The 22,292-nt window shown below is 43.7% G+C and overlaps 1 protein-coding gene across 1 annotated transcript in view; it reads left to right on the forward strand.

The window, feature by feature from the left end:
• The window catches only part of MAN1A1 (mannosidase alpha class 1A member 1), a 549,722-nt gene that overhangs the window by 437,630 nt on the left and 89,800 nt on the right, over positions 1–22,292 (forward strand). The window contains exons 9-10 of the mRNA XM_078648470.1: positions 8,674–8,893; positions 14,855–15,027. Of these exons, the coding sequence (XP_078504596.1) occupies positions 8,674–8,893; positions 14,855–15,027 (393 nt within the window). The remainder of the gene's footprint in view (positions 1–8,673; positions 8,894–14,854; positions 15,028–22,292) is intronic.

A 22,292-nucleotide genomic window follows, 5' to 3' on the forward strand; every position in this document is an offset into this window, starting at 1 on the left:
AATATACAGGCAGGCCTGGCTGTGAATTAATGTGTGCCTCAGTCTCCTGAGGAGTGCCCTGAAAATAAATGCCCGATCCTGTAGTAGACTGCGGCGGCGGGTCGAGTCAGCTGAGTCATACTCAGGTTTTTGTTAACGTTATTAATTTGATAAATGCATTGCAGTTGAGAAAGGATCCATGTTTGGGGCCGATTACATTCTGTTTTGGGAGGCTCGAGTACGGGGGTCTTGGGCCCCACATGGGACAGAAAGCGTACTGGAGTCGAAACTAATGCTCCGCAGCATGCTAATTGATTGCCAGAGCCAAGGGGCATGGGGGTGGGGTGGTGGGGGGAGTCGGTGTAAGCTGGCAGAGGCACGATGAGTTGTTAATTGTTTTTCTTCCGGCCGCCTGGCAAAACAGGTGTTTTTCCTGCCTCAGCTTGTGCCCCAGCCTCCGGAATTGTTACCTTTTCCTGGCAACACTGGTACGAAGTTTTCACCACACAAGCATAATTTCTCTTTCACCATCCACGAACCTTGTTTGAAATATATTCTGCATCTATATATTGTTAAAGTAATCAAAGTAGCAACTAGTCCATTTACAGGGACAGATTTACATATCCGATCTTAAAAAGATCTTTATTTTTTTTAAAAAGGAAATGTTTTCTCTTTTGAAAGGGATCAGTACATAGGTGACCACAATGTGGCATAAATCTAAACATTGTTTCTTTTTGAAAAAACAGTATAATATCCAACTTTTTTTTAGGTCTTCGTTTTACACCTTTGTGAATGTGCAATTTGTATTTACTCATTTATTTGCACTGTTGCATGTTAAGAGGAAAACACCTCCGGGTTTTGCGCTGGCACTTCCAGCATTCTTTTTAGGTTTCGACCTGGCGAAAAGCTGCGCCGCGCAGCTTTTCGGTGCAGGTCGAAATCTTTTGTTAGAGTATTGTGGCTTGGGCACCGCCTCACTCTCCCATTGGCTACCTCCAAAAATGGAGGCTAGCCATTGGAAGTGAGATCTGCCTGTCATCGTTCGAGGCGATTCGTGGGCGTTTCGGCGAGGTTTTTCTCATCCTGCCTCTTTTCTGACGTCATGTGGCTGTGGGCGTGTATTATTTTTTTTTTTTTTGTCCCGTGATGTTTTCGTCACTTTGGAAAAGCCTTTGGCCGAAGTGGTTGGCGAGTTTGAAGTTGTTGTTATTTCCAATGCCCCGTCTCATGTCTTTTGTTTTAAGTTTTTGTTTGTTTTTTTCTGTTGTCTGTACATGCCCGTGTTGTTAATGTTTCTGTTTGCACAGTATGCTTCTAACATGTTGTTTTTCCCGCCCCCCCTCCCGCTGTCCGTTCCTTTCCCGCCCCCCCTCCTGCTGTCCGTTCCTTTCTCGCCCCCCCTCCCGCTGTCCGTTCCTTTCCCGCCCCCCCTCCCACTGTCCGTTCCTTTCCCGCCCCCCCTCCCGCTGTCCGTTCCTTTCCCGCCCCCCCTCCCACTGTCCGTTCCTTTCCCGCCCCCCCTCCCACTGTCCGTTCCTTTCCCGCCCCCCTCCCGCTGTCCGTGCCTTTCCTTGTTTCACTTCTGTTAAAACGTTAACTTTTATTTGTACCAAGTTCGCCCTTGTTTTCTCTGATGCGCTCTATTGTGTGTGGATGGGAATGTATCCTTCAATAGTAGTCTTTCTGGGAGCTACTTGACAGCCATGTACTTGTCATACATGGCATCTGGATACATGTGGGTTGCTTTGACTAAAGTGTTCAGCCGCAGTGAAAGAATAACACATTTAATATGACAAACTGTGCATGTGTGTTGCACATCTTGCTGGCGTCTGCTACATGAAGTGACGTGGTATCTTACAATATTACATTGTGGCCACATATTTGCCACATACGACATATGCAGTATATTCTGTCAAGTGTATTCATCTTGCAGTGAAATAACAACACATTTAATGTCTTCTGTGCTTTTAGATGCCGCCTGCTTTAGCAAATTATGTGGTACCTTACAATATGACATAGTTAGCACATATTTGACACATGCGGGCTGCGTTGGATGCGTGGGGTCTTCTGCCTGATGTGTTCTGTGACAGTAAAAGAGTTAAACATTTGTACATCCATGTTTGTTATGTATCTTGGTGGTGTCTGCTGTGCCTGTATGAAGCGGTGTGACACTTTACGATACAATATTAATACCCACTATTAGGCATATCTGTGCTGTGTTTTCTCTCTCTGTTTTATATAGCACGAACTCGAACCGAAGGTACTGTAGCGCTTTACCTGAGCCCCAGCTATACTACTCATTCATGTTTGTGAGACACACGGAAATTAAATAATTTGCCCACAATCACAGGATGTTGAGGATGCTGAGACTCGAAACTCACTCCCCAGCTTCAAAGTCGGCAGCTCTGGTTCTCAGGTATTGCATTGACGTGAAGAAGCACTCAGTGGAAAGTGCTGTTGAGCGCTACAGCACTGCTGGGTGTAAGGCATACCCGTGCTGAGTGAACGAGAGGTGTACCACCCACTATGAGGCGATGCACTTGTGTGTGGGAACTCACAGTGGACAGCAGTGTTAGAAGCAATAGTGTGTGTATCTTGTGCGATGCGGGAGGTTTCTGTCGATTTTTTTTCTGTTGCATTCTCCTATAGGATTTTTATTGTACAGCGCTGTTTAAATAGGACAATGCCGCCTTTACTGAGCAGATCTGCTAAAATTTAAAGGGACAGTAGCAGAGCGCTGATATTTTTAATGGGTTAGTACCAGTCAGTACTTTAGCATGGATGCCGGGGCCCCTGGTGCAAGCGAAGAACATGGCCCATCTGAGTGCTCTCGGTGTGGTAAAATACAGCTATTGTCAAAGTTTAAGGGCCTCTCAGCAGGCGCACAACACCCATTGGGCTCACCGGGCTTCAGCCCCCCGTCGTGTGTCAGCCCGGGCTGACACATCTTCGCGGCTGGTGACGTCTAATTGCAGCCGCACCCGAGTACTTCACAGGTCTGTAAAAGACCATTTAAATGTAAATGAGGCTTTTGTTATGTTTTCACCCCTTCTTACAGCCACTCTGGTTACGGCTGGAAGAATTAGCCCCCCCCCAAAATCTTTTTCAGCCCCCCCCCCCCCGACATTTGGCTCTAGTTGCCCGCCTGCCTCTCAGGGCACTGGACCCCGGTGCCACTGCACCTGCTGCACCAACGGTAGCTACACTCACAGGAACAGCACGGCTCAGCTAAGTTGCTTTACCTCTAATGTGGCAATATTCGAACGTCTCATTATCACTGCTGTATATCTAACAGATCAATAAAGAAACTTCTCAGTAAGGTTGCTAAAATATGAAGGAGAGTATTGTCACTGCCTTAGTGTTGCATTGTAAGTACAATAGTATTAGTATTTTATGGGGATAATGTTATTATGCAAGTATACTATTGTAATTCAGTAAGTTCAGTAGTACTTATATTAGTATTTTAATAAGTTACAAGTAATCCAAAACACGGCCGCAAGGACTGTCCTGAATGTTCCCCCTAGGACTCCTTCTCGCCCCCTGCTGACTAGACTCCACTGGTTACCAGTGAGGAAGCGAGTACAGTTTAAAACTCTGTGTACCATTCACAAAAGTGTGATAGGCAAAGGCCCAAAATATCTGGCTGAAATCTTTCAGCCATATGCTCCTGGGCGTTCCCTGCGATCCAGCAATCTGCAGCTACTGCAGGTACCCAGAATAAAGAAATCCAGACAAGGAGGCCGAGCGCTGGCCCATGCGGGGCCAGCGCTCTGGAACTCTCTACCTCTTGAGTTGAGATCACTCACTAGCCATCTGGCCTTTCGGAAGACCTTAAAAACACACCTATTCACTAGTAATTAACGCTTCCTTTGTAATATGTACTACCACCTTCTGAACACGACTATCTGGAGTCATATTCTTACTGGCAAAAGCGCGGAGATACCCCTTCGGGGGTCTATTCAGGCGCTATATAAGAATATAAAATAAAAATAAAAATGGCACAAGCAGTAGTATTTAAAGGGCATAATATTGTCATCACAATATTGCATTATCAACAAAGCAGCTGCACCTCTAATGGGAGAACTATGTCACTTCACTAATGTGTTAAATAAAAATCTATGTGCACCTCTGAACTCACATGAATTTAGAAGAAATCTATGTATTCATATAATGCAATATTTTCATAATGAGCATAAAAAAGGCGCTACTGTATTCAGTGGAGTGCGCAGCCAGGGGAGTATAAATCTTATTTTTTCCCTCAAAGGCAGTCTACATCTAACATTACACGCAGATGTACTGCTAAGTTGCTCCCAACCCCGATGTCCTGCTGATTAACACAACAAAGCTGAAACATCGATATAGTGCAAATGGCGTATCAAAACTCTGATGATCAAATTGAGGACCTCATTTTTTCATAACATAGATAGTTTGGGCTTTTTTGCCATAATAAATACTTTCACCACTTGTTTTTAATGAAGTGTTGTTTCTTTTTCTTTTTCAGATTGTTCTATTCAATTGCTTTGATTGCAGTGTACACTCTGCTGCACTTACCACTGTACCATATAAGCTATCACTTTTTATTATGTAACTATATTTTTTTTTAAACTGTCTTACATGAGTACAAAGATTATTGTAATGTCATGTTTGGTGCTTTTGATTTTTGTTTGGAATTTGTTAACATACGGGAATACTGAAAATACATAAAATTTCCTTTACAAGTGGAACCATATAGTTTTTCTATAATATATATGTTTCTAGGTTTCACTTAACTTTGGGGCAGTCTGTTCACATATAATTTCTCTTTAGTGCTGCTGTATTTGCACAAAGACTGCTATAGCGGTTACTGGCACAACCGTTGGATGTTAGTAGGAAAGCAAGGTCGCCTCTCAGCAGGCATTTTACTCCTTAATTAGACAGTATCAAAGCTTCCCCACCACCTCCCCCTTCGTGTGTGTCAGCCCGGCTGAGACAGCTTCTCAGGCTGGCGTCCGTCTAATTGCAGCTGCACCAGAGTAGTTCACAGGTCTTTAAAAGACCATTTACTTGTTAATGAGGCTTGTGTTGTGTTTTCACCCCTTCCTAGAGCAACTCTGCCCATGGCTGAAAGAACTAACTTCTCCCACAATCTTTTTCAGCACCTCCCCCCCCCCCCTTTCCCCCCCCACCGAAATTTGGCTCTACTTGCCCGCCTGTTGGAAATGCTAAACTTTTCTGAGGAAAGTAGCAGCATTTCTTATACAGAAAATATATATTTTACAGACTTGGACCAGCATTTCCTTTTCAGGTTGCTATACCTTAACTCGGACTGAGGCAGCCCTTCTCAGTACTGCTGCTATGCCTGTGGTGTGACATGATTAGTACTTACCATAAGGGTGTCTGAACTCACTTCTCAGCAGGGCCACAGTACTTTTAATCAGACAGCACCAGCACTTCTGGGCTTATTTATTTTTGATAAGATGGTGTTGGAACTGCTCAGCACTTTTAGTGGGACTTTAACAGCAGTCCTCTGGAGAGTGCTGTACGTTTAACAAGACAGCATCAGTGTTACTACCAAGCAGGCCCGGCTCCAGGAATTTTTATTTGGGTTGGCCAAGGGTGCATTTGGGTGGGCCACTGCGTGCTCGATTTGTCGCATATAGGCCTGAGAAGGCCTGCTTGAGTGCCCTCCTTTATCTCTTCTTAGTCCTACAAGGCCCAGTAAAACGCACACTTTTCTGAATCTCTTTCTAAATATTATCACTCTCAAAAAGTTTTTTTTCCATGTAATGTTCCTTTGATGGAAAGAGGCGGTTTCTGAGGTGGGAGTATCAGGCAAGTGACACTTCTCGGGCTCCCTCTGTGCGAGCCTTCAGGGAGAATCCCTCTTCATTACTACCTCCACCTGACCCCGGACTCTGCAACACACTCCCTTACAAGCTTGATTATCCACTACTCCTCTCCAGTGCACCTTAGCTCACAGGTGACCGTAGGCCCCAGCCCCATATCAGGCACCATCGGGCTCCACTTTCATTTTTCCCGGTAAAAACATTAGTAAAATCTCCTTCAAACTTAAAACATTGAATATAGCAGTAAATATAATTAGCACACACTTTAAAGTATGTTCCACAGTAGCCCTTATGACCTGACTGCTAATTAAATAAACAAAAACAGAAAGGCTGCAGGGCCGGCTTTAGCGCTTATGCGAAAGTCTTTTTTGGCACCATACCAATAAACTCTTTTGTCGCAAATACCTTTACTACCACCTTCCAACAATGCCTCTCATCCCACCATGGCCCCTTGATTGACCTCTTCCTCAGATTCCCTCACTGCCACACGCCACAAGTGCCCCTCATCTCCCCATAGCCCCTGCCCCTCATGACCTCTTTCTCTGATTCCCTCACGGCCACCCTCCACCAGTGCCCCTCATTTCTCTGTAGCCCCTCCCTCTCATGACCTCCTCCTCAGACTCTCTCACTACCACCCTCCACCAGTGCACCTCATCTCTCCCTAGCTCCCCCTCCACCCGATGACCTCTTCCTCGGATTCCCTCACTGTCACCCTCCAACAGTGACCCTCATCGCTCCCTAGCCCCTCCCACTACCTCCTTCTCGGATTTCCTCACTGCCACCCTCCAACAGTGCCCCTCATCTTTACGTAGCCCCTCTCTCATATGCATTTAATTTGTTGTATATCGCTACTCATATCGGTGTAGTGTGTGTCAGTACTTTACACCACACACACAATATACAGACAATGAATCTAGGGAGTGCAGAGTGACTAGGGAGTGCAGAGTGACTAGGGAGTGCAAGGGAGTGCAAGGGAGTGCAGAGTGCAAGGGAGTGCAGAGTGACTAGAGAGTGCTAGGGAGTGCAGAGTGACTAGGGAGTGCAGAGTGACTAGGGAGTGCAGAGTGACTAGGGAGGGCTAGGGAGTGCTATGGGACTGCAGAGTGACTGCAGAGATTAAGCTAATGGCAATGTAAATGACAATGCCATTTATTTATCTGTTTTCAAAACCAACACATAAATACAAATGTTGTCATTTACAATGCCAATAGCTCTAACTTTTCCAAAGGCGAAACCATTGCATTGTAAATGCTTGTTACCTTATTGCCCTAGCAACCAATAATGCCTGAGACTGAGTGAGTGATGGTGTAACCAACCTTGTTGCACTTGCTATGCTATTAACTTTTCTTTTTTAGGCTAGCGCAGGTCATGAATGAGCAGATCAATGATATCATCTTCTTAATAACTGCTGTGCCTGACTGCCCTATGATACTGAGAACTATAGTCACGCAGTCTGTGTCTCGTTAGTGCCCTTTCATTGCTGGTGTTTTACAGAAGTTTTAAGATGATCTTAGAGTTTATTGTTGTTCAAATGGGGATCATTTCTGATATTTAGGTTTTCCTTGTCTTCATTGCTAGATTTTGCTCGCAAGAAAATGTCACTCATAGTCCTCGTAATGTCACTCCTAATTACTCTGAAATTATGACAATGTCACACATAGCAATCTGAAACCTTGGCAGCTATGAACGTCTGTCTGTCCGCGCTTCAGAGATCGCAGGATTTTTTGGGACATTATTTAGTAATCCGATCTCTGTTCCTATCGGCCACAAGTCCAGACAGCCCAAGAGCTGAATAATACATTAGCCCTGCTTCACTCTTCCTTACACGTATTGGATTCAGAGTGACAGACAACGCGGGAAGCGCACGTTCTCGGAATAAAGCTAGTGCGAGTTTATCCAGTATGTTAATTGGGGTCATTTGAAGGACAAGTGCAGTCGGGGGTTACTAGGACATCGTTTGAGGGCTGGCCAGTAGCCTCTGAACTCCTGCATCGGGCTTACGTTGGCAGCCTTTGGGGTTTTCAGAATCTTTAGCTGCGGGGCTCCAATATGCAGAGTAGAGCACGCCCGTTTAGAGCAGTTCAAGTGTGTGCTTGCCAAGACCTAAATGTACATTGTTAGCCAAGTGTATACACTTTTAATTTATGTCAAAAGCTAGCCAAGCTTCACATCTGCCAAGTATTTTCATTTACTGCCAAATATTTTAAACTGCTGTTGTAATCCATTTTCGCATTGACAACCCGTTCTGCTGCAAACACTGAGTGTTATGATTGGCACACTTTCATAATGTTAATCCTCGAAGATCTAGGTTGGATTGTTTGACATGAATGCACTTGTCTTAGTTTTTTCTCCTTTGTAGGCATGTTCCGCCATTACACTCGGCCTAAGAGTTTGGGTGTAATTACCACTCTTCTGTTAAAGCAACCCTCTTGGGCAGAGAATATAGGGATTCTTGTGAACTCTGTGCTTTGTTACTAAAGGTCTAGGAGGGCTAATGATTATGCTTCTCAGTTTGCTGGATGCAGGCATTTTGGCTGGTGTCTTACGAAAGATGGTGTGGGTTTCGGATTAGACGGCTATTCATCCAATAGTTCTCATGATCTCTTTCCTGATGGATCGACGAATGGATAGATTGATAGACTACTCTTCAGCTTTACTCGTTTAACACTTTTATAGTGGGTGCTCAGTCCCTCCCACTCGGGGACATATTGATTTTAGGTACCTGCAAGTTCTATTTGGTAATCAATTTATTATTGAATTTTTTTGTCCGAAGTAGTCCGTAAGTACAGACTATTTGCGGTATGTTTCTGTATATGTTGACTAATTTTTGAAAGCAGTGTTAAAATGTTTGACATTTGTAACCCCACAGGCTATCGAAAAGCATCTAATTCGAAAATCTAGCAGCGGGCTGACTTACATTGCTGAATGGAAAGGGGGACTCTTGGAGCACAAAATGGGCCACCTCACCTGTTTTGCTGGTGGCATGTACGCACTAGGAGCAGATGGCGCTCCCAGCGATAAAACAGGTCATCATATTGAACTTGGTGCTGAGATCACACGAACCTGTCATGAGTCCTATGATCGCACACGTAAGTATTTGTTGTAATATTCAACTGCCGGTGATAGGTTCTGTAGTTTGTATCAGTGAAGTAGCTAGAGCATTGTTTATGCTTTCATATTTTAAATCAATATTATTTTAATTTGAGGTTTGCTCTGCTGGCAAATTGTTTTGATATTTCAGTTCTGTTAAGATGTTCTTCTTCCTCACAGATGATCTACTTTAAAGTTTGTCCAAGTGAATGATTATGGTGAATTTAAAATGATCTGTGAAGTGTTTGGGACAGCTGGAATTTATTTTCTAAAATCCCAGTTATTAGACTTAAAAGCATTGTTGTGCTTGCCTTTTAAGAAACTGATTTATGAAAGCCGATTTCTTATAATGTGGCTACGTTACTATCTTTTGTAATTTAGATTTCCAACACCCCATAGCTGTTGGATAGTTCCTACTCGCATCTACAAGACTACTACTCAATTTATGCTTATCATGAAAAAGCATGCTTGTACAAGCTGCTCATTCATGCTTTTTTCAGTTTTTGAGTCTGCAGTCACAATTGTGACATATCTTAACACCATTGTGAGATATATGGCTCTATGAATAAAGTAAATAACCTTTAAAAAAAATTGTCGAAGTTTCAGATATATATTTAAATAAAGTACAGAATCTTTTATTCTTGAGGGTAACGTGATTTCAGGTATGACCATATGAGGTCAACAATCTGGCTTCTATAATTTAAGTTATACATTTTCAGAGGGTGAGATGAGATACTACCTGCTTTGGGTCATTTGGGGATTGAACTAAGCAATCCCCATCTTACCTTTTCCTATGACCTTTGTGAGGATAATTTGCAACAACATTTCACCGGAAGCTTTCCTCGACTATTTTAAGGTGTTTCTGGCCTTTCTCTCCAGGTTTCTCCTCTACTTGCCTGGTTTATTTCAGTCCATATTAGCATAAGGCTATGGCAAGAGGACAGCAAAATACTATTCAATAGTTGAACAAAGCGACGCAGCTGCTGGCAGCGCCTAGACAGTCAACCTCATCTGCACAAATGTTGCCCGCCTCATGGGCACAGCGCACCCATGTTAGAGATGAGGACACACGCCCATCTACCAAAATGATTAATCCAGTGCGCCACAAGACAGGTCTGAATGGTCCAAAGAGTCAGAGAACAAGATTATAAGCTAAATGTTGATAGTGAAAACACACCAGATGTTCTGAGGGGTGACTGCTACGCTCAAGGAAAAGAAGTGAAAGGTTGCCACTTTGAACTACTCGGTGCTGTGGTTATCCAGCTGTTAACATGACAACTGGTCAAAGTTCCAAGGAAAACAAATACTTTAACAAGTAATAAACTTAATTCACCCCTTCCCACTCTTCGTGTCTAAGTGCGCAGTAACTGTGTTAACGTCTGTAATTTCATAACCATCTGTCCGAAGTGCTGCACTATGTTCCACCTATCCCAGTTCCTGTTCCGGGGTTTGTTGTGAATCCATCACCTCTACCTCTCCATCCAGGTGATCCTTGATCCTTGAAATCTGCAAGCATCGTGGACCATGCTCGCGCATCATCCAAGTCTTATCATTGTTCCTCATGTGTTTCATCCGAACCAGATCCGCTGTTGCCCACTCTTTCATATCTCTCAGCCATCTCCAAAGAGGCGGTGGAGTCAGACTAAGCCACGAGCTTGCTATTCTCCGCTTTGCAATCATCAAGCCCAGGACCCGAACCTCCTACTCAGATTTTTCTTTTTCGGGGTGGGTATTAGATTCAATAGAGCAGAGCGGACCGTCCTGGGGATGGACCATCTGGTCGCCGCATGTATAAGTTACAACACTCTCTACCAGAATGGGGTCTGACCGCAGCACTCCCATATTATATGCACGAAGTGTACTGATGCTTCTCCTCATCTAGGGCAAGCGCCTGATCGCTCTGGGTACATTTTACTTAGTCTGTATGGGTTTAGATATTCCTGGTGCACTATATTATATTGAATTAACTTAAAACGGGCATTGGAGCTCACCTCTCGAACTCCTTCATATACTTTTGCCCACTCCCATTTTAATATGAGTTTCTCCAGCTCCTCTTCCCACCTTGCCTGAACTGGGACGAAATTGACAGGACTATTGTCTCGAAAGGCCCTATAATAAATGTGGGACATCAAGTGCCACCCACCCGCCAGAGATAGGGCCTAAGTGCAGCTGCTGCAGGTAAGAGCGGTGGGGCCGGCTGGGGGGGATTGCAAGAGACGACCACGAGGGAAAATTAATTATTTAATTTTCCCAAGTGGTCGTCTCTCGAGATCTCCCCCCCCCCCCCCCCCCCCCCCCCCAATCAGCCGGCCACACCGCTCTTACCTGCAGCAGCCACGGCTGCCTAAGTATGGTTAATAGTATTTTATTTTTATTCCAGACATCTTTATAATTATCTCAAATTTGGGCTTAGGTATGTCAATTCAATGTTTTATGTACAAAGAAACATTGTCCCTGATCCACACTTCCCACTCATTCAGATACTGCTTTGAAAAATAATTCAACAATAACTGTTACCATTATGAATGTCGTACCAATTGAAAAACACATTCTCTAGTGCCATTGGCTTTACTGCATTCCCAGATTTTAGCTTGAGGTCAAGTCTTATGGCTTGAGCTGGTAGTAAATTTGAATGCCTAAAGGTTCTTTTCACAAAGAATCCTCTACTGTATCCAAGTAGAGTGTACTTTCAGACCACCAAACTGGAGTGCTGCTGGTCAAGATCGGAACTCTTTTTGCTCTGTAATCGAGCTTGAGAGGCTGAAATAATCCCCATAACATGTATTACAATAAAGCCTTCTGACATTTCATAGTCCATGCTTCGCCACTGCCATCTAGATTTTCTAGTCCAGTTCATCATGAAATAAATGCTTTCCATATGTAGAACCATGGAATAGTTAAGTTGGTTATTAAGTCTACCTGCCCTGCATTTACAGCTTTCAGTGAATGCCACAAATTGTATCTTGGTAAGGTTAATTGTCATGCTGCTTTATTCAGAATGTAAAGATAGTGCCCGGGCTGTATTGGTTCCTAGCCTGACTATGCAATGGGATAACAGCATAGAAAATAGCTTGTAATTGATGTGTTCCAAACCGTAATGGATTGGTATTTGTCGTACACAACTATCTTTCATGATCTGCCATGTAAAAATTAAATAGAGACACCAGACACCCTTCTTTAACACACCTATGTGGTGGGAATTTATATGTAAATTTCTTTCTTTCTGGCATTCACATCGTTATCCATTTTAAGTGTAGACTGATGTAACTGTTATCTTACTTACTCTGAATCAGTGAAAATAGTACTTGGTGCAATTGAGTGGCAAACAAGTCAAGGCATATGCAATTTAGATACATTCTAAGGGATAAAACTATGCAGTGTGAAAAGGTGGTTAGTAGTATTAATTTGTCCAAATCACCTAGACCAGATTGTTACCTGAGCGGTGGATTTTAAATACCCATCTAGTCAATTGATAGACGTTTGCTTTGGTGAAATTAAGATCCTAAGGGGCTTATGACATGGCGTATGAGCAATGCACGTTGCCTTTCTGTTGCATGCCTGTCTGAACTTGTGCTGTATGTTTGTGACCTCCACAAGAGCATTAAGACTGCAGCGCAAGATTTGTTTGCCCTCTACATTTGTGGACATCACCCCCCCACCCCCTCTCAATGTACCATTTTCAGGGTGCTGTAACACATCTGTGAAGGTTTGAAAACAATGCAATAACTTCCAGTCAGAGCTTTTGTAGGAGAGAGACGAGAACAGTTTTGGATATCTAAGCAGTTGTCTCCATATCTGCCTACACAACTAAAGTTTAATCTGTTTCCACTGTGCCATGCCAAATACACACCAGAGTGCCCCCCTTCCATTTGTAGAAGTTTCAACACAAAATAGATCATGCTCCGAATGTACGGCCAATTTCTCATTGAAGATACACCTTTGACAATGTGGTACCTTCTCCATCTCGACCAGTTTTGTGGGAAGATGTTCCCTGCACTCAACTAGACAAAATTATGAACTGTCAGCAAATCTTGCATTTTCCTCATCTTTGGCTTTCTCACAGTGCCCCTTGGAACGGATTAAGAACAGATCGGCTAGACCAGTTCTCACTATTTAAAAACGTCCACTGCACCAGCACCAAAGGATATTTGATTTGCTCACAGCCTGTTGCTGTTTTGTAGCACGAACTTAGAATCTGGAGAAACATTGTATCTCTACCCTCCTGCCAATACTCCACCTACATGCCCGGCTGAAGGGAGATGTGCTACCATACCCCAAAGACAAATGGAATCTGTTTGAAAACTGCATCTCGGATGGAAGTGCGGACCCCGAGGGAACAATGCATTTGAAGACCAAGTAGTCTAGTCTCAACCTAGGAAGAAGCGTTCATGGGGATGGAAAGCATTTGAGGGTCAAGAATATGCTTGCACCATGGGAGGAATGTTACTGACACATAGCCTGTACTATTGCTGCCTGTGGAGTGCTGCATTGCCATTGTTGAGCCAAATGGGTGCTTGTCTGTGTGTTATCCTATTGATTGTGAGTGGGTGGTAGGTGAACATTCAAATGACTCTTGAGTCAGGACAACCAGTTTTGGAGATATTTGGACTTGGGGGTGCAGTAGGACCCTTACACGAAATATTAATGTTTCGCTAATGTCAGGTTGGAACCAGTTGGGCCTCCTGAATACCCCTCCCCATCTCCCTATGTCTGTAGTTTCCAAATGTGAACACCCCTTTTCAAGACCCGGTTCCCTAAAATGTAGGGCCTCCCAGAGTACCTAATGTAGGTACCAAGTTCATTCAGGCAACACTGATTTTTGAAGACCATTCATTTCTTGCTATAATTTGTCTCTTAAGGAATGTATTTGGAATCCTAGCATGCCTGTCGCTGTCATTTATCACATCCTTTCCGGCTTCTCTAACCGTTCACTTGTCCTTTGACGAAGGGACTAGTGTGTTTCGCCAAATAGCAACATTTCCCTTTTTTGAGTTCTTAATCCCATATCTCTTTATGGGGTTAGGTATTTTGGGGGTAATTTCGGTAAATTACCAGTAGCATATGTTGCTCAGAAACCATTGCGAATAACATTTACATTGCGAAATAAAGCCCACACAAAGAAACTGAGATCCCATTTCACTCTTGCTAGGGACTCTCAATCTCAGGCCTAGAGTAGAACAATGTTCACAGACGCATAACGCCGTATTAGTTATAAAAATTATTTGACACCTATGTGGCCAGAAGTTTCCAGGGCCATCTGGTGTTTGTGCTGAATTATAAATGCCATAATAAAGCATAATAATAAATCTATATTTCTTGGCAAGAAAAAAAAACTTCTTTTAGTGAGTTGTGTATGGTTGTGGTCATGTACTTTATCTTTCCTCATATCTACTTTCACATCCTGAAATAAGCATTAGCTCTTCTTACTTGATAAACTTTAAGACATTTCAAGAGCTCAATTATTTTCCAAGGCAAATCTAGGGATTAGAAATGCACTTTTGAAAGGGTTTGTGTTGACTTTTTTTTTTTTAAAGGTGCATTTAATTCGTAAACGTGTATGCCTTAGTACGGATTCTTCAGCTGCTTTATATTATATTTAATAGTAATGTTTATGTGGACCTTGTTTTACCTCGTGGCTTTTTTTTGTCATTTGTTGTTTAGTATATGCCTGGGCATTTTTACATTAATTTGCTGATTGGAAAAGCTGATACTTAAATAAATACACAACGCCAGAGGTATAGCCTTTATCATGTCATGAAGGAAATAATAAATGCACATATGTTGAGATCCCAACGCTCAGATGCTGGCATTCAAACCTTTAACTAGAGCCGCGTTTTGTTTTAAAATTGTCTTAATCAAAAGATGTTTCGTTGTCCTTAACATGTATGTTCAAATATATTATGTGCCAGTGAACACTCAGTACATTTTGTAACTATATTGGCATTTTTTTCCCCTTTTAGCTATGAAATTAGGACCAGAGGCCTTCAGGTTTGATGGTGGGGTTGAAGCCATTGCCACAAGGCAAAATGAAAAGTATTACATCTTGCGACCAGAAGTAATTGAAACCTATATGTATTTGTGGCGATTCACTCACGACCCCAAATACCGACAGTGGGGCTGGGAAGCTGTAGAGGTACGTGCACTGTTTTTCTGTTTTTAACTGTTGTAAAATGGGAAAAATGATTTTGGTTTAATTGTTTTTAATTGATAATACTGATCAATTTGACAGTTTACAGAAAGCTGTTGCGGGCAACAGCCCATTTACAGTAGCTCGTACACTATTAACAATGTTTCTCATGATGCTTAATGTTGAGCATATCCGATCTAGCTCACCATTATCATCGTATCCACAATTGTGATGGATTTCATTCATTAAGGCGTGCACCTAGAGGCAATTTAGTTCTCCATGTAATTTATATTAAAAAAATTACTCGACAAAACGGTGTACCTGTCATTGTGTATTAGAGCTGATAGGGAAAGTTTCTTGATTTTGCGGTATCTGTTGCCTATTCTAACAAACAGATGAGCAACCTAAAATACACATACACTTAAGATACTGTATAAGCAATGGCATGCTCCACGCCTGAACAGAATCTCATTTATCCAAGGAGAAGTGGGACCATAATTAGCCATGACCATAATTAGTCGTGACCTTGACAAGTCTGTTAGTTTCCCAAAATGGCTTCAGGGTCAGGTATGACTTTGGTAGTTTCTTAAATATCTGTACCTTTGTATCCCATCTTTTTTTTCGTGGTGCATAGGCAGCTATATCACAGCTTTTGGTTGGAAGTAGTCCATTAATTAAGTTAGACCCAATGTCGTCAGGTTTTTCTCGTACCTTGCAAAGTCTTGGTGGAATTTTGACATTAGTGACATGTGAAAGAGAGGACTTGAATTTCAATCCTTATGTTTGAGACCACATAAAAATGGAATTGCCTGTGGAGTTCTACAAAGCCAAACTGTAGCAAATATCACTATGGATTCATGTAACTTTAGGAGTTGTTTCCTGTGGAGCCCAGTTAAAGCACTAGTAGTGAGGTTCCAACTTCGAAAATAAGTGGTTTATTGGGTTCTCTCCCGTGTTGGGCCTGCAGCAGTTGAGAACTTTACTAAGCATGCTCAAGAAAAGAGACACCCTTGAGTTCTGCATTCATTTTTGCGTCATTGAACAGGTTTGAGCCAGATGTGTTCCCTTTTGTTTTTTACTTTATCAGTTGGAGCACAGACCGCACCTGGTGCTTCAGGTCAGATGAATAGAGTGTTTTGTTTTTCGTCCTAGAATAGACAGCCTTCACATGTTTAGAAAGAGATGATAATCTGAAAATCTGTGCACATTTGCAACAGGTGCTGGTGCATGTATATTACCAAAATGAACCTTGCAGTAACCCACAGATTATCAACCTTGCCGATTAACCACATGCGCGCGGCGGCTTTTTTCGCGCTGCGCGGCTTTTTTTAAAAAGCCGCGTTACATGACGAGCTCAGCTCGTCATGAGCGTGCGAGCGGCACAACTCATGACGAGCTGAGCTCGTCATGAGCGGGGAAGGGGTTAAAGAAGAGAGCACTTTCAAATTTGTTTGAGTGTTAGAGATGGGGTTTCTGGTTGGCTAGGTCAACAGAACCCACCACTCCAGTCAGGGCAAGTAAGTTACACACCAATGATAACTTGTGCTCACCCTCTGGTAGCTCGGCTCAGAACAGGCATGCTTATCAGAGGCAATGTGTAAAGCGTATGCACAACACACATGGATACACAAAACTTACCCCACAGAAGAGACCCCAACCAGGATTATATGGCAATATATATAATATATTATACATAAAACAAGACAAAGAAGACTTGAATCAAAAGAACTATGCAAATCCTGAGATAGTATTAGTTATCCTAAAAAATGCAAGGCAAAAAAGACATACATCATATAAGTGCTTTTGCAAGTATGGCAGTATAAACTAACCAACCACAGGTATTAAAGTAATATCCCATATAGATTAGGTATTGCTGAAGTATCATGTAAGCAATCCCATGTATAGCAATAATAAGCAATTGTTGCAGGAAGGAATATAGGGCCTTGGAGCACCTACGCTCATTTTAGACCTTTTACAGCAATTCAAAGTTTTCCTATGCAAGGCATGATACTAATCTCACTTTAACTGTACGCGACCCCTCACTCCTTTCCCGGGTACATGACGATTCTTTAAAAGCAAGTAACACCCCAGTATTGAACCAGGTATGTGTGGTGGGAGTAGAACATTTGCTGCCTCTCTACAGCATGGGGCACAGGAGCACCTATCTGCTGACATGCTGTAAGAAGGGAAGGAAAGTTTGGTTTCAAAATAAACAGGACATTGCCTTGAAGGCCTCCTTTCTGGGGAGGTTAGTTTTATGTTCCTCTCGAGGTCTCATCCCAGAAGGTTTAGCAAGAAGCCCCCCACGTTTGTGAGGAAAGAAGTAGACCTACCCGTGTAGACGTGCGTGCGGCTGCACAATTCCCCCCAGGCCCTACGCATCCACCGTGCTTCACGTGGGGACTGGCCCATCCTCTGGGGTTTGTGGCAGTGAGGTGGGCACCCTCGCATGGTGTTATGCGGAACAATGCTTGCAGGCAGGCCTCGGAAACGGGGCTTTAATCCTAAATCTCCATCCTTCCCTTGGCTGGTTGCAGACAGCACTGTCCCAGGGACGGGCCTCGTGATGGTTTTTGTGCCTGACCCGCCCCTGGTTACTGAATAACGTGCCGGAGGAAGTAGGAGGCCTTTTGCGCAGGATTGCTTTTGGCGTTGATGTCACAAGAACCAGGCAAGCTACTCCCACAGGGCTTCCCTGCGGCTTGTGATTTTCGAAGCTGCAATCTAGTGCTTCCAGCTGGCCTTCTCTTCCCAGGGGCGTTGTTTGATAAAATAAAGTGCATAAGACTCACTGATTTAGGGCAAACAGCGAAATCAGTCACGATTTCTTCATTAGCAGACACTGCTGCCTTACTCACAGGCAACCAGAGTCCCATGGTAGTAGCGCGCAAGCGCACATTTTGATGGCAATGAATTTGAAAAAAACACGGGTGACATGGGCACGGGGGGGGGGGCAACCAGTCCCTTGGGGACCCATTGATGCGGGGCACCTATTGGCAGTTTCTCTGTGCTGCAAAGCAGTCCTCTGGCAATGTGCAGATTGTAGAGCCAGCAGCATCTAGCTAAAAGTCCCACACAGTGTCTGGTTAGACCAGAGTCTAGAGCAGCAGTGCAAAAAGCCGACAATAAGTCCAGATGAGTCCTTTAGGCAGTGCAGGAGTCCTTCTGACGTGAGGTTCAATTTCAGATCCAAAAGTGCTTCACCAAACATGAGGTCAGAGCCCCTGTACCTCTGCTCAATGTTTTTATTTTTTTATTAGTTTCATCATAAAGCAATATACAATTGCACGCACAGTTACATCGCTTCAAGGCAACTTAGTACACAGCAAGATTGTTATTCGAGAATATGAATTAGACAATTAGGGAATGCCGTCTTTTCAATGTCAGCTATGGAACTGATCTAAGCCAGTGCTGATAAAGTGCTCAATGCGATCTATCAGTGTCTCACATAAATCCCAGCTCTTATCTGGTGGTCCTGCCATACGTATTTTGTATACTCCCATGGCCTCCTCAGTCTATGTACACACCACCTGTGATGATGTCTCAATGGGAGAGGTCTGTGAGTCTGAGACTGTGTCGGCGGCTGTGTTTGAAAGGTGCGTTTGGTATGGTCCCAAGTAATTCCTCGGGCGGCTTCTGGGAGGGACCAACTCATTGTATGTATCGGCCTGAGTATTGCAATATAGCATGTCGGCGTGCCAGTCTTTAATCAGTGGGAGTGGAACTTCCATCCAGCACACTGGCACACAGCATTTAGCTAGGAGAAGCCCAATGGCTAGTAACAGCCTCACTGTCTTGTTAGCTGTGAGATCGCACCCTAAGAGGGCCGTTTTTGGGTCCGGTTCTAGATCTGCGCTGATAATTGTATCAAACTCCTGGAACACCTTATCCCAGAATGCCCTAATCCCCAGACACTGCCAGGCTAGGTGCCAAAATCCAACATCTTCCACTCCACACCTCTGACAGCAGGAGTCCTCTGCTAGCTCACACCTAAACTGCCGCGCAGGGGTGCAGTACGCTCTTTGCAGACATTTATAATGAATGAGTCTGTGCCTCCCGGTGAGAGAAACCGATCGAGTGCGGGAACAATACTGCCACTCTTTATCACTCAACGGGGTGCCCATATCTTGTTGCATTCTAGTCTGACTCGTAGGACTGCAGATCCACGAGTGGCCTGTAGACTAGTGTAAAATTTAGTTATCAACTTAATGGGTTCTTCGGTTTTAATGAAGTTAGTGAATGTCTCCATGGCTTGTGGTTCCTGTAAATAGTCTCCCAGGAGAGCGCGACACACGTGCCTATCCCTGAAGTAGTTAAATAGCGCAGTACCTGTCGGTGCCCCCTCCAGTCATTGCAAAGCCTCCCAGGATGCTAGTGTACCATCTCGGAAGAATTCACCCATTCTAGTGATTCCCATGGATTGTAGTGCCTGCCTGGCTCCTGCATCCCGACTCAGTGAGAACCACAATCCCCACTGGAGTGGCATTTCTGGGAATACAGGAAGGCCCCTGCCTGCAAATATAGAAGCGTCTGCCATGCATGTACTTTGACTGCCAGAGAATCAAAAATATGCATTTTCCTAGAGGACGGACGGGTAAGTAATTGGGGTAATGAAAGTGAATCCACCGCATTCTTTTCCAGATATAAAAAGGCCGTATCTTGTGGACCATGAATCCAATAATGGGCGAATGTGCTATGAGCCGCACTGTAATATTTTTCTAAATCTGGGGCGCCCAGCCTGCCAAGTTCATAAGGAAGAGTGAGCGAGTCCCATCGTATTCAGGCCTGTTTACCTGCCCACAGGAGTCTTATCAATTGTGTGCGCCAGACTTTAAATAAATATTTGGGTAGAAGAATAGGTATATTCTGAAAGAGGAACCTTGGTAAGATTACCATTTTCATGATAGCGATTCGTCCCATTAATGAAAGTGGAAGCCATATCCATTTGTCTACATTTTCCACTGGCTTTTGTGTGGCCATGTATAACACAGAAAACACAGAGGGTCTATCAGCTTAATTATATAGCTGAACTGTCAGTCCGAGTCACCAGGATCTCGGGGTGTATAAATCACATGAAGACAGCATAATTCAATATACGGTGAACAACATGTGTATAGGAAAAGCCAACACAGCGCAGATCATTCATACAAGGCTGACAAATCCAGAACAATTAGTGAAGGGTTTCCATCAAATAGACTCAGTGATCAGTCCTATCATTTGGCCAAACCCAAGTGCATGTCAGTCTGGTCCTCTGATCATTGGCAAACACCGCACCATCTATTGCTGGTTAAGGATTTGGTCCACCAACATACGCGAACCGTCAGTGATGTCTGATCCTTGATGGTCAAATGAATAGCAGTGCAACAAAGAAATAGTGACTTTAAAATAGGATGGAGTGTCCTCCTACTAATAACTTTATTCTGCGGACGAACCACACCTCCTAGTTAAAAACCAAGAACAGTGCAAGAGAGACAGTCAAACAAATATCTGTCTGATAACAGGCTCGTTATCAGACAGATATTTGTTTGACTGTCTCTCTTGCACTTTGGTTTGGCTAAATGATAGGACTGATCACTGAGTCTATTTGATGGAAACCCTTCACTAATTGTTCTGGATTTGTCAGCCATGTATGAATGATCTGCGCTGTGTTGGCTTTTCCTATACACATGGTGTTCACCGTATATTGAATTATGCTGTCTTCATGTGATTTATACACCCGAGATCCTGGTGACTCGGACTGACAGTCCAGCTATATAATTAAGCTGATAGACCCTCTGTGTTTTCTGTGTTATACATATAGAAGTTGCTGGGGATAATAACCAGGTACGGGTCTTTAAACCTTATATCCCTTGGACCCTCCCTGAATCCGTTTCGTTGTTGATTTTTGTGTGGCCATGCCATAGTTTTCCTGAATCACTATTGCGGGATCGGTTTGAAATTGAATTGCTAAATACTGTACGGCCTCATCAGTCCAGCATAGCTTGAACTCCATGCTGGGTTCTGTAGTGATAGGGGTGAGGGGGAATATGCTGGATTCAGTCCAGTTTAGTCGAAGACCAGAATACCCACTGAACTGAAGTATGGGGGACAAATTTACCTCTGGGTCAAAAACATAATAATATTTGGCGTAGATCTTCACATCCTCGTTGAGCACAGACAGGGGCCTGTACGAGGAACAATTGCTTGGTGACTTACCCGGTTTTAATAACGTAACTATGATCACCTCACGCTTAGAAGGCAGCATGATACCCGACTCTGCAATTTCTTCATATAGCATTTTGAGATGAGGGATCAGTATATCCAGAAAGTCTGTGTAAAAGAACATTGAATGACCATCCGCTCCTGGAGCCTTCCCTGCTGCCATCCCACTCGATGCGCCCCGAATCTCATCGGTTGTCAACGGCGCTATTAAATATTCTCTGTTCGGTCACTAGCCAGGGCATTTTTATGTATGAGAGATATTCCTCTAGGGCCTCGCTATCTATTGGGATTTGCAAGGTGTATAAGTTCTGTTAATACTCCCGAAAGTGGGCTGCAATATCAACAGTGGTGCCAAACGGACTCCCACTCTCATCTAACATGCCTACCATCTTATCTAGCTCCCTCTTGGCGCTCTGTCGATCCCGCTCCCCACAGATACCAGCCGTTGCATATTTCCGCATTTTTCATTTAATCGTTAGCGGTATCCTGCAACTCGACCAATCTAAGTCTTAGAAGTGCGGTTCTTTGTGCATTCCCGGTCTCACAGTGCATGTTCTAGTTGACCAGTTTCCTTTTCTAAAAGATTCAACCTGCCCCGATGAGAGCAAAGCACTCATGCATGCTTTGAAACCGCCACCCCTGAATATAGACTTTGAATGTTTCCTAGACTGTGGTGATTTATTGGACGGAGCCAATGTTAGAAAAGAAATCTTCCATCGCTGTTGCCAGGTCCTCCTTAAATACTATGTCTAAGAGAGAGTAAGGGGGAAGCGCCACGTGAATGCCGGGACATGAGGAGCGTTGTAGCTTAGTGTTATTCGAACCGGTGAGTCTTCAGAATATGTACGCGGGAGATCATCGCAGCTGAGTACTCTAGTCTCTAACCTCCCCGATATAAACCAGAAATCTATACTGGTACGAGTATCATACACTGATGAGTAATGAGTGTAACCTCGCACAGCAGGATATATATGTCTCCAGATGTCCAGGCGACCATCTGCGTGCATGATGTTTTGCAAGGCTACTGCTGGGCGTCTGGGGCGAGCCCTGTGACCTATCCAAGTGTTGTT

Source organism: Lissotriton helveticus, chromosome 6, assembly GCF_964261635.1.
Source record: "Lissotriton helveticus chromosome 6, aLisHel1.1, whole genome shotgun sequence".
Classification (NCBI taxonomy): Eukaryota; Metazoa; Chordata; class Amphibia; order Caudata; family Salamandridae; genus Lissotriton; species Lissotriton helveticus.